The sequence below is a fragment of the Diprion similis genome, chromosome 1, assembly GCF_021155765.1.
Source record: "Diprion similis isolate iyDipSimi1 chromosome 1, iyDipSimi1.1, whole genome shotgun sequence".
In the NCBI taxonomy this organism is placed as follows: Eukaryota; Metazoa; Arthropoda; class Insecta; order Hymenoptera; family Diprionidae; genus Diprion; species Diprion similis.
The window spans coordinates 86,106-102,320 of record NC_060105.1 but is presented as its reverse complement, the minus strand read 5'-3'; the positions used below and the strand labels follow the sequence as shown (position 1 = coordinate 102,320).

The 16,215-nt window shown below is 40.7% G+C and overlaps 1 protein-coding gene across 4 annotated transcripts in view; it reads left to right on the top strand.

The window, feature by feature from the left end:
- The window catches only part of LOC124410039 (ankyrin-3-like), a 45,298-nt gene that overhangs the window by 9,646 nt on the left and 19,437 nt on the right, over positions 1–16,215 (top strand). For 2 of the 4 annotated variants that reach the window (XM_046888154.1, XM_046888162.1), the window contains 13 exons: positions 1,205–1,402; positions 2,102–2,248; positions 5,011–5,160; positions 5,775–5,915; positions 6,725–6,880; positions 6,989–7,285; positions 7,960–8,143; positions 8,477–8,596; positions 8,654–8,741; positions 8,875–8,892; positions 10,356–10,580; positions 11,817–11,962; positions 13,144–13,352. In XM_046888154.1, the coding sequence (XP_046744110.1) occupies positions 1,205–1,402; positions 2,102–2,248; positions 5,011–5,160; positions 5,775–5,915; positions 6,725–6,880; positions 6,989–7,285; positions 7,960–8,143; positions 8,477–8,596; positions 8,654–8,741; positions 8,875–8,892; positions 10,356–10,580; positions 11,817–11,962; positions 13,144–13,352 (2,079 nt within the window). Of the gene's footprint in view, positions 1–1,204; positions 1,403–2,101; positions 2,249–5,010; positions 5,161–5,774; positions 5,916–6,724; positions 6,881–6,988; positions 7,286–7,959; positions 8,144–8,476; positions 8,597–8,653; positions 8,742–8,874; positions 8,893–10,290; positions 10,313–10,355; positions 10,581–11,816; positions 11,963–13,143; positions 13,353–13,414; positions 13,580–16,215 lie in introns of those variants that run through there. The other 2 variants (XR_006929564.1, XM_046888171.1) reach the window with 2 other exon arrangements.

Sequence of the window (16,215 nt, the reverse complement as noted above, 5' to 3'; positions counted from 1 at the left end):
ACTTATAGTGGTCGAAAATTTAAGAAATTTCTTGATTCGGCTGTAGATCGGTACGCAAGGGTCTGTGAGAAACTGGATTGCCTGTCTAAATCCGAAATTCAAAAATTCGGAATAGTGGATTCGAAGAGTTGGTTATTCCGAATTTTTAAATATGGATTTCAGAATTGTCATCAGTAATTTCAGAAAACCCCTGGTAACAGTTTCATTGAAATAAAATAACTTCTTGCATTTCCGTCCAGTGGATTGGTGCTGCGATTTTGAATTCCCAAATTTAGAATTCATATTCGGAATTGGCGACGTCAAAATCCCCCTAGCTTCTGTGTTTTTAGTCACACGGAGGTGGGGATCAATATATGATAATAAAATAAATATTACGCCTTTGTTGCATCATAGCTTGGTCAATATAGTGTATGCGCGCTATAGCAATTATACTTTACTGTCCTTATTTTTCATGCACAACACCGCTATGAAGTTACTACATCTCGTCGTCTAGCACTACCAACAGCCGAACTGATTACGTCAGGTACAGTGAATTTCCCACTCACCTAGATGGTTCTGCGAACAGCATGTACGACGTACTTTTGGTGCCTCGATCACTTACGCTAAATTTAGTCGATTTTCGTATTACAAAATGACAGCTCCCTACGGGGGCTTTGCACGAAATGAGGGAGTTCGCAGAAAGCCGTGAAATTTCCACCCAATTAGTACTGGCAACAGCTACGGCTCTTGGTGCTTAAATTGCTCCCGTTACAGTCAGAGACGAGGTTATTGCACAAAATTACCCGCTACTGCTTGTCCAGAGCATTGCTAATAAGTACGATTAATATGCCAATCAGTAATCAGACATATAATGATTTCCAGTGTAAGAGGTACACCCAAGTAAGGTCAAATCTGACCACCCTCGTTTCAATCGGTCACAAACGAGGTTGGCAACGTCAGCCTCTAACCAGTGCTGTGGCGACACGTGGAGTCTCATCGTGTGGTAAACGTCGACTTATTACTGTCCTGCTAAAATTATGAAGGTCAGATTCGACGTTATTCGGTTGTACAACTTATAACTATTATAAATACTATGGGATCTGATCACATCGATTTCGCTATAACATACCATTGTAACGAATCATAATATCGTGCAGAGAAAGCCACGTGGGCACAGCTACCTATATGCCATCATTCAATTTCTTACAATTTTTCTGTTTTCCAGTCCGGATTGACGCCTTTGCACGTGGCCAGTTTTATGGGGTGTATGAATATCGTCATATTCCTACTGCAGCACGAAGCGAATCCTGATGTCCCAACAGTGCGAGGCGAAACACCGTTACATCTTGCGGCTAGAGCTAACCAGACTGACATTATACGAATTTTGCTAAGAAATGGCGCCAAAGTTGACGCCCGCGCCAGGGTAAGATATGTTATATTATAGAGAGGCTCGTTTCGATCTCCTCGGACTAGTATTGGCAAATTGTATACCTAATTACATCCAGTCTCAAGGGCAAGTGGTAGAAAAGTAACGTGCACTTGACCCGTTACAATGGAAACGAACCAATTTCGGCACTTATTACAGCTGATGCAGATTTCTTTTTATTCCGATGCCTTTTTTTCATTCAACCATCCCCGCCAGTGGTGATCAACGGTAAGCTGGTCGTACCTAATTTTCATGTAGGCAGGTCCTGTTACAGGTACGATTATTGGATACACCGTTACTTCAATTAATTACAAGATCGGGAGTGGAGTATCGAATTGAAACTAATTGCTCTCGGCGTTGTGTTTGCCCTCTTACTCTGTGTAAAAAAAAATGCTTAGCTCCAAAGTCATTTCTTCGGAAAATAATCGGTTAGTGAGACTGAATGCGTTCATTGGCGAGTAGAAAAAAATACTTAAAAATCATCTTATTTTTATAAACATCGCGTGCGTATTGGGACTTTTGAGGTGCTGATTGGAAAGAAATGAAGTATACCACGCGCGATAGTAAATTGCAGTATACATATTACGTTGGTTCCACATTATTTGAAGTGCATATTCATTTGTCGGCGTAGATACAGGCTTGGATTATTATAGAATTAGGCGAATTATATACGGGTGTCTCCCGATGTTGATACAGGAGCAACAAACGCCGTTGCATGTGGCGTCTCGACTTGGGAACGTGGACATCGTCATGCTTCTCCTGCAGCACGGGGCCGCCGTGGATACAGCGACCAAGGACATGTACACAGCATTGCATATCGCGGCTAAGGAGGGACAGGAGGAGGTAACGTACAAGGAGATTTCCAAATTAGCCGACTATATCAACGCACATAATAATACCTATCTCTTCTGGACACGGCACCAAGAATATTTAATTTAATTTCATTTCATTTCGTTTCGTTTATATCAGAATTCGTCTCGTCCGCCGCAGACGATATGAGCTTATAGTTTTAATTTTATATATGTATATATACATACCTATTTATCCCTCATATAATCGGCATGTACGGACCCCACCCTACCCCATAATGCACACATTTACGCACTCTATTTCTCTCTTTCGTTCTCATATATCATATTTCCATCTTCGTATATTTTGTCGTTGATAGTTGAATAAATATATGATTTGTTTGTGTATTCGCAACTCTTTATTTGCTACCCTTTTCAATATTGAGATGGACTAGAACCGCAGAGCCTTGAGGGAGAAGCGTAATCTTTAGTTAAAGAAATGGTTTTCAACGCTACTAGATTGGCGTGCAGCCAATATGCACTGTATCGCTGTACCCGGATTCCGATCGAGACGGCAATGCGTTGCTCAGAAGTAGGTATACAGGTGTACGAAAAGAAAAAAAGTTATTGAATCAACCGAGCCAGTTATTTGAACCATGCGGTTGATTTTATTGAAAATTTATTAGTTCCAAACAATATTTAGTTGTGTCAAGTCAACGATTCGTTTGAAGAACGGGATACCTGCGGATAAATGCGTGCAATCGCGTCAATGAAATATTTTTTTTCGTCAAAGCATGCGTATTCAGCGGAATCAAAGAGCCTGCCCAAAAATTGCCCCATCTTGGGTCCCGCGCCGATTTTTTCAAAACAAGGGCCTCTGGACCCGATACGCATGATTGGTCCGAATGATATACTGAATAGATATATACCAAATTTCAGCTGAAAATATTAAAAATGGTCAAAATTATTCACTTTCAAAGAAAGAAATTACTCAAAAATAATTAGTTATAAGCTAAGTATGCGAGGAAATCGTAACAAAATTCATTTTTGCTTCTTATTGATAGCGAACAGTGGCAATATGGCTGAGGAAAATTACATTCCACCTATGCTCAAATGCGTAAAAATTTTGCTGCGCCCGACGGGTCGGCTCTCTTAATCGTTGTTTCCGACTTTTGTTCACCCTATTTTTGGCAATTGAATAATGTCCAGAATATCCGAAAATTAGAAACCGATAGAGAGAATATATAATGTGTACGTCCAGGTTGGATTCTCTGATGTAACGAAGGAGAAAAATATTATATACGCCGGAATTGATACGTTGCCAGACTTGACTTTCGTAAGTTCATTCTGTACATCGTATTTCAGGTTATTTCGTGCAAAAGCCCGATAGACACTTATATGGTAGGTTCTCAGAGAAAGAATGAGCCGCAAAATCGTGACTGTTTGAATATGTAGTTAAGCGGCAAATTTATAGTGCCCGTGATTTTCGGTTGGGCTGCTTACCGTGACAGACAACTATAGTATAATAGTCCTCTATGGGTCCTTTGCACGAGATGACCTGCAAATAATTTTTCCTTTCGTCTCAGACGGTGGTTATCTCTTGCGGTTACGAAATCTGAAGTAAAATCGGCACCTGTAATTCGATTATTTCCTTACCACGATTACCAATTTTTACCATCAATCACAATCGTCAATTGATTATGTTCAGTTCTATCGTGTTATATACAATAGTTGGTCACGATATTGTAACTTTCGGGAAAGTTACGGAATAAAAAGGCGGGCTCGTGAACGATAAAGAACGGACCCAAAAGGCACGGCAAAATAAAGCTATAGGGAAAAGGCTTTTATCCAGCTATACGTGCTTTAGAAACAATATTTTTTTCTACAATAATGTTGATTGGCGCAGCAACCTTATTCATTTTATGACATAAGAAGTCTTACATGTCTTTTGTCTGTGATGACTACCGGATCATTTGAAAGGGAGGTAAAACGGGTGATTTGATGTTTCACCATTTGTAACAGTATGAAAATATCTGTCGTGAAAATGGGTTCTCTGAATAAGTACCAAAGGGGACGCATATACCGAATGCCGATCAGGGGTGGGAAAGGATTGAGTGGTCGAATCGAAGCAAGACCGAAGGATTCCTAAATTGAGCTGGTTATTTTCACAAATTGATTCTAATGGAATAGTAATGCATGAAAAATTCCTCATTATAAGGCACTGCCGCTTCGAAATGAATCCAGCCTTGATTGTCTCCAACCTGAAATTAAACAATATTTATACAGCGTGTCTGGCGAACAAACGATAGTTTGTTAATCCTACGACAAAGTAAAGTTGAATTAACCGAACCGACGTCATGCCTATGCCCGGGCCGTGCAAAGAGGGCCTTAATATCACACAGTTTGGAATCTCTTTCTAACTCGTTGTCATTATTTGACAATTTTTACGAAACGGCTATTTTCTATTCAAACTCCTACTTTGCGGTATCCGCTAACCACAGTAATAATACAGAAGTCTACTGTAATTATTGAAAATGGAATGTTTCATATCGTGGGTAAAGTTAATACATGCATGTAGCATTTGATGGTAGACATAGTAGTCATAGGCATAGTGAATAGATACACAGGTGCTATAGTTTGTGTGTGATAAATACATATATGCCTGATACAGTGCAAACGGGCGTTGCACCGTCTGTAGTAATAATATTTATCGCATACACTGTGTTACATGTAGGTACAACTATGACACTCTTGGGATGGGCGCCTTATTATCCTGTATTCAGCAGTTCGCATTACTTACTGTACCTACGTTTACAGGTTGCGGCAATACTTGTAGAAAACAATGCATCGATAAAGGCTACTACAAAAAACGGCTTTACTCCTCTGCATATCGCCGCAAAGTACGGAAACATGAGCGTGGCGAAAATTCTCCTGCAAAAGGGGAACGTGTTAGATGCAAGAGGAAAGGTGAGTCATTGAATTATTCAGCTAGGTATACTGCACGGTGCTTACTGAACTTTAAGAAATCGCAATTGCGGTTGACTGTGGTTTCCTTCTTTTATGCGAACAATTTTATGCAATAAAATGGCTAATGGAAGTTCCTTCCTATCATTATATGTACATATATGTAGTTACATTATAGCGTGTCTATAAATGGCATAAGGTCGTAATCGCCGAAATTGCAATTTTAATGGCAAAGGAGCAGATGATTGTTTTTTTTTTCACCGTCGCTTTGAAAACGATCAAAATGTATTATTCAATCGAAAAATAATGTGTTTGAAAATATACTACAGGCAAAATTTATATATTTCATAATAGTTACGTGACCTAGCTGTATATACAGACGTAGAATTTTGAATTAAAATTGAACAATGCAAGTCACACTTTGGTCTCTTTTGATCCACGTCCTTAGTATACTTACATCTTCGCAAATCTGTACGTACAATCCACACTACAAGACACGCATGTATACAAAATACGGTTTATTATACATACATCTGTAGATATAAGCATATACCAATAATGATGCCTGTGCCTTGTATGTAACTTACATATAATAAGGTATGACGATGCATTGTTAGAATGAGATAACGGCTCTGCATATGGCCTGCCACTACGATCATCCTGGCGTGGCAGGCCTTCTACTGGAGAAGGGAGCCTCGCCCTGTGTCACATCTCAGAACGGTCATACACCCTTACACGTTGCAGCTCGTAAGAATCAGGTGAGTGCCGTGTCATTAGGCATCACATGGATAAGAAATATGGGCATTTTTCCTTAAGTGAATGAATAAGATCTCTGATATTTTTCTAAGTTCGCACCTTGACGGTCCACTGAAATTTGCAGGACTTTTTTGCCAAACGTTAACGCGAATCGTTCAATTTTTGTTGAAATACTTGCAGTCCACACTTCCGACGTGCCGTCTGCAATAATTGATCGCCACTTCGTTGGTATTGCAGGTGCTAGCTGGCCAACATCTTGTTTTTTGGCCTATTGTAGAAAAAAAATCTGTAGCGCTTCGAAAATTTTGATTCGGATATCTTCTATTAATCTAACGTATTATAAGGTGCAAATACCGTGTGATTACCAAGCTTCTATATACCTCCTATGATTCAAGTGAAAAATATTGATCAATTTTTCCACATTAAACAGATTGATTTTCACATTCGAATTTTCTTTTTTTCTTTCACATTTACATTGAGGAATGATCGGGAAGTGAAGAAGAAGGGTTCGAATAACGCTGAGTATAATTGACAAAACATAATATTGAAATTAGTGACAAAGCGTATGGTTGGAAAGAGCGAAGAAGTGTAGGTATAGTTCGGTAGGCAAGTGAGAAGTGGCTTGAAATGATCACGGCGAAACTTTCGGCTTATCGTAGCGGTCCAATACAAATTAACAATTGTTTGAGACTTAATTATTCTCAATTATTTATAGTTTGAAAATTTGAACGATAACATCCAAACATAACGTAACCATTATCAGACCTAGGCCAAACTGTTCGTTGCTGTGATAAGAAATTTACAACCACAGATGGAGATTGCCTCGGCTCTGCTTGAACGAGGAGCAGACCCGAATGCGGAGTCTAAAGCTGGATTCACACCGCTGCATATGAGTGCACAGAAGGGACATCACGACATCACTAACTTACTTATCGAACACGGAGCCGATCCGAATCACAAGGCTAAGGTAAGAGGGTACTGCCGTTACTTTTCGCACCCTTCGCTGCGTATGCGCATACGATTAATGCTTATGCTTGTGCGATCGTGAAGAGGGTATAAAAAATTGTGTTGACAGAATGGCCTGACTGCTCTGCATCTGTGCGCCCAGGAAGATTTTGTTAGAGTAGCGTCGACACTTTCGAAGAATGGAGCAAGCGTCGAAAGTCGAACGGAGACAGGGTACCGGCCTATACACGTGGCTGCGCATTTTGGAAACTCATCAATGGTGCGATTTCTTTTGAAGCAAAACGCAGAGGTCGACGTTAAAACTAATCAGGATTACACGCCGCTGCACCAAGCTGCCCAGCAGGGGCACGCTCACGTAGCCTCGGCTCTTCTCGACGGAAACGCATCGCATAATGCTCGCACAAAAGTAAGTGCAGTCACTGTTAAGGCGCTATAGAGCTGACGGGATCCTTTGCAAATTTTAGATTTTATCATTGCCTACCGGAATGCTGTGTACAGTAAAAAGTGAGATCGTAAATTAGGTCCGACAACTAGTACACATCGAATCTCGGCACGGTGCGGTGGCATCGTTTTAACAATAATGTTCGTTTATTCTCCGGGTGTGGAAGCCAGGTCAAAATTATACTTATGATTTTTATCACGAAACGTCACAATTCTATCTCACTAGCAAGAACGCGCGGAATTCTCATTGTTCATTTTTTATTTTCACTCAAAAGCCACTGCATATCCAACATCCAAGTTTGAAATGCATTAAATTTTATCGATTTTATTAATCTATTCTCGGCATCCAAAAATTGATTTTCACTGTTGTTTTCATATCCAATTTCACGTGATCACATGCGAAAATCTAGCCAATCACATCCGCGGAAAAGTGGCTTCGCGCCCGTGATGTTTCAATATTCGATATAATGCATCTTTTTATGCACGAAATATATGACAAACTGGAATAACATACGAACAGCACCGACAGTTGCAATATGGCTTGTTCGAGATAATCGACCCCTTCCGTAATGTCAAATTATTAGCGCCAGTATAACTGACCCTGAAATTTTTCAATTACCACTAAATCTCATTTCCAAGGATGGCTTAACGGCGCTCAACATTGCTCAAAAACTGGGATACATATCCGTCATGGAGGTGCTGAAGGGCTTGACGTACGACAATTTGGCCCCTTGTAATAAAAATTGGGAAGACAAGTACAAGGTTGTGGCGCCGGAAAGCTTGCAGGAAGCTAGTTTCATGTCCGACTCGGATGACGAAGGAGGTCTGTACACCTACCCTCCGTATTTAGTACAATCGCCTACATTACACGCCGATCTTTTATCATAATAATCCGCACGATCTGCCGCCAATTGAACACTATATGTACAGCACGGTTCAAAAGGGCCTCTGCAACAATTTTGATTTAATATCATGTATGGATTATACATATTCTATACTATACCTATACGAAAAATGGTCTTCTCATGAAGATATACTTGTTAAATCCATCCCCGACCCAGCACGTGCACCTCTGCATCATACCATACATTATACACCAATAAAACATAGGTGCCCTCGGACGCGTGTATGCTTTAAACGATTGCTTCATCGTCAGGTTCCGACACCTTAATCAGCGAGCAGCCATACCGATATTTAACAGCAGATCTAATGAAAAGCCTCCGGGATGACTCGTTGCCTATCGACGTTACGAGAGACGATCCCATTCACAGACAAGGTAATATAAAATCGTCGAGCTGATTCGCATGTGAAATGACACAGGATTATGTTATAGTTTCGAAAGAAGACAGGCAAGACTTTGTACAGAGTAACAACTATTGCTCGGCTGAAAACTTTGAGATGCAGGATAGCACGACTCTGGGGTATGTGTTACTTACGTATACTCAGACTTTTTACAAGATCTCTTAATCCAAGTGCACCGTATCAGATATATACATCCTATTGTATAAAATTAATGTATTTCTTTTCCTCCGTTTCTTGCCATTTTCCCTCTAGAAGGATGAATCCAAGATCGTGAGTAATACTTGATAGTACATCATCAAAATTCTACCTTTATTCATCAACTAGCTTTTCTATCTATCACTTTGGTTTATACCTGATATTGTAAATTCGATGAGAGTGCGGGAGGGCGACGCAAACACTAATTGAAAATAAGCCAGGGACGTATTATTGAGGTGCAAATATTACGCGCTGTATCGTTCTAATAGACATGAACCAGCTTGGTCCGTCATATCTTATAATACCGTATAATGATGCCGTGTACGGTGAAACAATATTTTACGCCAAGGCTTTTCAATGAGTTTACCAATCCTGAACTAGGTAAAAATTGCTTCAGAAATCCTCTCCTATTCGGACTCTTACTGACGTCTGGTCAATTTCACCGGTTAATTCGGAGTTCAACTTGCCAATAGGAATTAGGAGGTTTGAACTGTCTCTTGTTTCATTGGGAGATGAATATCAAACACGAATTCCTCTGACCTGAAAAATTAGGTCAAACTGACTCACACCACTTGCACTCTCCAACATCTCATATACCGGTGCGTGATTACCCAATTTTCTAGTTTCACCGGCGCTTATTTCTTGCCCCAGGTTCATCAACGCCCATTGTTTGGCAGCAAGCATTACAATTACTTTTTCTAGAAAAATATGGCCAAAATCCGTATATGAAACATTTATGACCAAAAACTGACTGAAGCTCCGACGTATTTGATTTCACAAGACGCTTCGTGTTTTAATTTCATACCGAACAATGAGTCTTTGCTAAAGGCTATAAAAACAAGCAGGCATTCCAATTAACTATACAAATAGCTTGCCGCAGAAAGAAATTCTGGTACCATCAACAGAAAAAACGCACCATTTGTTAATGCACATATAAGTTAGGGGGCGTCCATTAATTACGTGAGGTATTTTTGAGAATTTTGTTACCCCCCCTCCCCCCGTGGTAAGATGTTGTAAGATTTTTCTCGACCCCCTCCCTCCTTCCCCAATCTCACGTGAGATTTTTCAAAATTTGTATTTTGGGTATAAAAGCGTTGAATTTATAAAAAAAAAACACACACAATTTGCTTAATTATTCTTATTTAAGACTAGCAAAGACTAGTATTTGAGAATATTGCTGTAATCTTAAATCACAGTGATAAAATTAGCTTTTAATTTAACTTATATTTCACGCAGTTTCACACCGTTTTCTGCTAAAAAAAAATTACGTGATATTTGCCAAGACCCCCCCCCCCCCCTCTCCCCCAAGTGAGATTCAGTATGATTCGGCTCGACCCCCCCCTCCCCCCCCCCCTCCCCTGAACACCTCACGTAATTAGTGTACGCTCCCTTGCTATACGTGTTATACGAATAGCTATTCCTTTCTTGTTTATTATTTTTTTTCCATAATACCAAATATTTTGGTATTTTTAGATTATGATTATCCCCTATAAATAGCCCCTCGTACCCACGAAGGCAACGGTGAACAATAATTCCAGATTCTTGGTGAGTTTCCTGGTCGATGCGAGGGGTGGGACGATGCGAGGGTGCAGGCACAGCGGTGTACGTATCGTTGTACCGCCAAGGAGAGCAACGATGCCCATAAGAGTGACGTGTAGATTGGTCAAGGTCACCAAAACAACGAGCCCTCCACCGCTTATGGAAGGCGAGGCGCTGGCTACGCGCATAGTTGAGATGGGACCGGTCGGTGCGACATTTCTGGGGTATGTAAATGTACATACTAGAGTGGTCCTTATTTGGGGTGTTTTCGAATTTTACTGCAGACAAGGCGGAAAAAGTTTGCAAATAAATCAATAAAAAAGTACGCGACACCAGGAGCCTGTAGGCCAACCCTAAGTACTCCCGCCAAGGCCATGAATTTTCCCATGTTATTTCAATGGGAATTTGGACTTGCTGCACTATTTTTTTCGCCCCCGCCTAAATGGTATTTTGAAAAATCTGAAACTTGGCATATGTCTTTCCTACATTCATAGATATTCTACAAAAAATTGGGCGATTTACAACGATGAAATTAACAAAGTACCAGCGCATCAAAGTTGTGTCTTAAAGTGAAAAATCACCATTTAACGAAATAAATCGATCAATAAATAATATTAAACAATTAGATATATACTTACATGAGTTTTCACGAATCGTTTGAACTATAGAATTGTTATATTAAACATTTCGTTAAAGTAATTATCACGAGACGCATCATTTTTTTCGAACTTACAATTGTATTTTTATTTACAAAGCTTGGATCAAACAACTATGGTACATTGTACCATATAACAATTCTATAGTTCAAACGATTCGTGAAAACTCATGTAAGTATATATCTAATTGTTTAATATTATTTATTGATCCATTTATTTCGTTAAATGGTGATTTTTCACTTTAAGACACAACTTTGATGCGCTGGTACTTTGTTAATTTCATCGTTGTAAATCGCCCAATTTTTTGTAGAATATCTATGAATGTAGGATTAAGACATATGCCAAGTTTCAGATTTTTCAAAATACCATTTAGGCCGGGGCGAAAAAAATAGTGCAGTAAGTCCAAATTCCCATAGAAATAACATGGGAAAATTCATGGCCTTGGCGGGAGTACTTAGGGTTGGCCTACAGGCTCCCGGTTTCGCGTACTTTTTTATTGATTTATTTGGAAACCTTTTCCGCCTTGTCCGCAGGAAAATTCGAAAACACCCCAAATAAGGACCACCCTAGTACATACATTATGCGGATTGTGATACATGTAAACTCGTTCTACCTGCGAGTCACAGAGTATTACAGGGGAGAGAGGTCTTTCGTTTTTGAAATTGTTCCAATTGTTTTCGCCGACTGAAAGCGTTGCAATTGAGTGTCTGCTTTCTTGTATATGATCCGGCATCTCCAATGATGACTGCCAATTAGGAACTCACAGGGAAAACAGATAAAAATTAATGTGATCGTCCGTTCCAGGCCTGTATTGATCGACGTCCCTCATTTTGCCTCAGTACGAGGTAAGGACCGAGAGATAATAATTCTACGGAGCGAAAACGGGGAAACTTGGAAGGAGCACGACAATGCTTTGGATAACGACGACACCCTAGCTGGTACACCCCACGGTAATATTTTGTACCCAAATGATACACCTAATAGTCTACACTTGGTATACATACATTTACGGACCTATAAGGATCCACTCTTCGCGCGGGACTTTATTCAATAAATGAGGTGTGTTCGGCAAGAGAATTGGCTGCTCAACGAGGTCAGCGATCAAGTCTAGAATCAGTACTTTTTGAGGACTTGTCTTATTCATATATTCGGAGTGTGTCCCACCGGCTTTGGATGCATTTTTATTTGTAATTGTGTTGGATTTTTGGGGTGCCAATTGCAGATAGCGATAAATGAGTGTGCAGGAAAGCAAATTATTCGGGGATCAACAATTCATAACTATCTCAAGATTATGTGACTTGGTTCATTTAAAATGGATATAAAGTATGCAGACAGTTGAATTGTCCAAAACTTTAACGTTCATGGATTATTGGAGCCTCCGACTCGTGTTATTGTCGGTAATATATTGTCACAACGCTCGTCTTTTCTCAGAATCTTTTTTCCAACCTGAACAAATTTTTCAGGGGGTGCCACGCTGGAAAATCACTATTTATTAATTTCTGAAAATGTGACTCGAATCTTAATTCTGGTATTTAAAACATTCGCCGAGTTTCGAGAGCGTGTATCTCAGCAGCAAATAAAGATTTTTCAGATTTTCAAACGCCTCATGAAAGATTCATTCTCCTAGTTTCAAGAAACGTAAAGTTTTCGGAAATCGGTCAACGCGTTCGGATTTTATTCACGTTTCGAATCGGTCCCATTTTTCGGCCCACTGTGTATATTGCAATACATCTGTATTTGCTCGCATCTCCAGTACCGAAAATCATGAAAATGGATCTAAACAGAAGATGATATCTTCAGTTACAAACTTACAAGTATAATTTTGATTGAAGATATACATACGAGGCGTATGAACTATATAGTGAATGCATTCAAGTCTTAAATCGGAAGACTGAAACTTTTTATCCATTACTACAACTAAGGTAAAAATCATCCACTGCAGTGTGAGAAAACGAAATAATTACAGGTTCATGGTGGGTGACATCACCCCTTGAGCTAGAGTACCGAATACAGTTGATCGGTTGTCAATGAAATAATGTCGATTTTCTCTCGCTACAGCATACATGGTTTTACAGATTCGTTACAATTGCTATCCTACTCGGAATAACAATAACATACATGTATACCCTAGATCCCCAGATGAGCGGTTCATATTCGGGACGAATAACTCGGATTATAACAACAGACTTCCCGCAGTACTTTGCCATAATTACGCGGATAAAGCAGGAAGTACATGGAATCGGTTCTGAGGGTGGAATACTTATATCGAGCGTTGTGAACCACGTACAAGCAGTCTTCCCGCCTGGTGCATTGACAAAGAAAATCAAAGTTGGCTTGCAGGTGAGGATCCAGTTATGCTGCACAAGGTTATTTAATACATTTTTGGCCTCAATGAAAATCAGGGTGACCTGAACTGCATCTCGGTTTACAATCAGAGCATACCCATATCAGCGAGCATCGCTTATAACAAGCAGGCTTGAGCTGCATCGATTTATGCACTTCCACCTAACGATATTTCTATTCGTTCAGCCTTGTAAAAAAGCACTGCTAGTATAATATATGCTATTTTAGGTATTATCTGCGTCACTCTGACAAAACAAAACGAAATACATCAACGTTTCGGTTTGGCGAGAGTTTCGCGATAGTTAGGGCCTTCTTTAACGAGGCCAAAGTCTGTATAACTTGTCTATATTCGATATTAGTGTAGCGTACAAGATGACCACGTCATTGGCTACGTTTCTCCTGTTGGGCCGTCATTTCGGTTTATGACAATACTTGCAGCTTTAAATTTATATGTGATACCAGGAGTCAGCCTCTGTGGTGTAGGTATAACTCTTATAACTCTGCGGCAGTCAAAGTTGACGAATTGAACATTTCAATTAAACTATCGCAATCTTATTCTTCTCCCTCGTCGACACTTCTTATCCAACTGAATACCTATCCAATAGTTGTGATTCATAACTCGACTCGAATCCCAAACTGTTATATACTGAATGCATTTTGTGCTACTCAATTTGCGAACCATAGCTACAAAGTAATTTTTACCTATAATCGTGAGTATTCGAGGAAATGAAAGATTTCGAGGCTAGGCACGGGCGCGCTCTCTCATCGAACCTACCCGAATACACTGCTGGCCTCGGACTGTTTTATTTCTTCAAATACTCACGGTATATATGGGGCATTCCATACCAAAACGATCAAGATTCTACGGTGAGGTCTCAGATTTTTGAGATTATTTTTTGTATGAAAGTACATGACAAAAAACTCATTCGGTAATTTTTTCAGAATTTTTTGACCCAGCGTATCTGAGTTATGATTTAAAAACTCGAAAAAAAGACCCCACTTTCTAAAATCTGAAAAAATTCTGAAAAATCTTATAAGACATAACAACATTTTTGACGCTTATTAGAAGAAGCATCGTTGCTAGGCAAATTCGTTGACACTTTCAGAACTCAGAACAATACGCATCAATTAAAAAAAAACAAATTCGTTAACAATCTAACGGTTTCGCAAATACAATATAATCCTCTTTCGCTCGTATACAATATCTCGGCACGGTCGCCTGTCGCTGCTTGACGGCGGTAGTTACGCTCGGCAACAACGGCACGGGCGCACACACTCACTCACAGATTCTCTCTCTCTCTTCCACACTCACGATTTTTCAAAATTCTTTTCTCATATCCGCATTATATTTTTGGCATTCTCTTCCTTCTAAAGTTACATCCTCGCCATCGCTTGAGTCATTTAAGAGTCGGCTTTTCAGTCACCTTTTCACGCTAGAAGCGTCAGTCTCAGCTAGTTTTAAGTAATGATTAAGACTGCTATGTTATTCTACTTTACTCTATAATACTCAGTAAAAACTAGTTTTGAGAATACTTTGTAAAATTAATAATATTACTGCCTGTATCCACATTTGCCTCAAGGAAATATCCAAGGCATAAATAAATTTATCAATTCAATTCAATTCACGTACTTTGTACGCTGCCGGGAAGCGGCACGGTACTCGATCTTTTACAAATTGTACGTTACAATAAACGGCAGAAAATCACCGAATGAACAACCAGAGCATCTAATAGTAATTATAAAATAAGAATAGCCAATAAGATCAACAATATAATCAAATAGAAAAGCTTAGCTACCACGAGGCTCGCGGGCTTTCACACAAAATGGCCGACCAAAGCCGGCCGGCAACCTGTCGCAAACGGAAAAATGGCCTGAGGCCGTTGAGAATCTATAGCCAGCGAGATTCGGGGTAACGGCAGCCTACCTTTTTACGGCAAACAGCTCCGGCTCCACAACAATGACGGCACAGATCTTTCCGCAAATCGAGACGCGAACAATCAGTAAAGAAGTAACACAGAATAAAGCCAAATAAGCCAAGAAAACTCAAGACAGCGTGAAAATCAGATACGGAGCAAACTGGTTCACAGCGCAAGGGAGAGTTATTATCTATGACTAGCTACACGCGTAGTGCAAGAGAGAGTGAGGTGGCCGCCAGCCCTCGACGATCGCGATCCCGCGGAGGCGCTACGTTTGGGGGGGGGGGGGGGGGGGGGGGGGGTGATAGGCAGATTTTGGCGAGAGACCGGCGGGAGCCTAGGCAGCCGGTCTGTTCGCCGCGCTGTGCTGCGGGTTGCGAGGGTGGTCAGCTCGACGGCGGAAGCGTCCTTTCGGCAGCGGAGGGCCCAGGGGGAGGCTGAGTCCGGTTGTTTTGGGGTGCCGGGTGGCAAGGCCGGGCTTAGCAGGGACTCAGGTGGAGGCAACTCGACCCCTGGGCGGCAGCAGCATGTCTCTGGCGGCATCGATGTTCTGGCAAGCAACAGCGCGACTACTGGGTCCGGGGCTTCGAACTCCGCGCCGGTCGTCGAGTGGTCCCTCCGATTTCCCGCGACGGCGGCGGCAGTGGCGGCGGCCGTGGCGGTCACCTCAGAGAATTTGACGGGGGAATAACAAAAGCATTTGCAATAATACATAAATCTTAAAGCTAACTCTGGTTGTTCATTGGCGGCACGGTAGGACTCTCCCCTGCTCTCTAAGAGCGATTTACGCGGCCGCCTGGGAGTAGAGGTGCGGGTCGGTGACGGGCTGGTAGACTCGCCACGTCACAATATATATATATATACTAACTCAAAAACTGTTGCTTTAAAAAAAATTGTCGAGAAAAATTTAAGTCTTATTTTTTCACAAGGAATCCGTCAGTGCC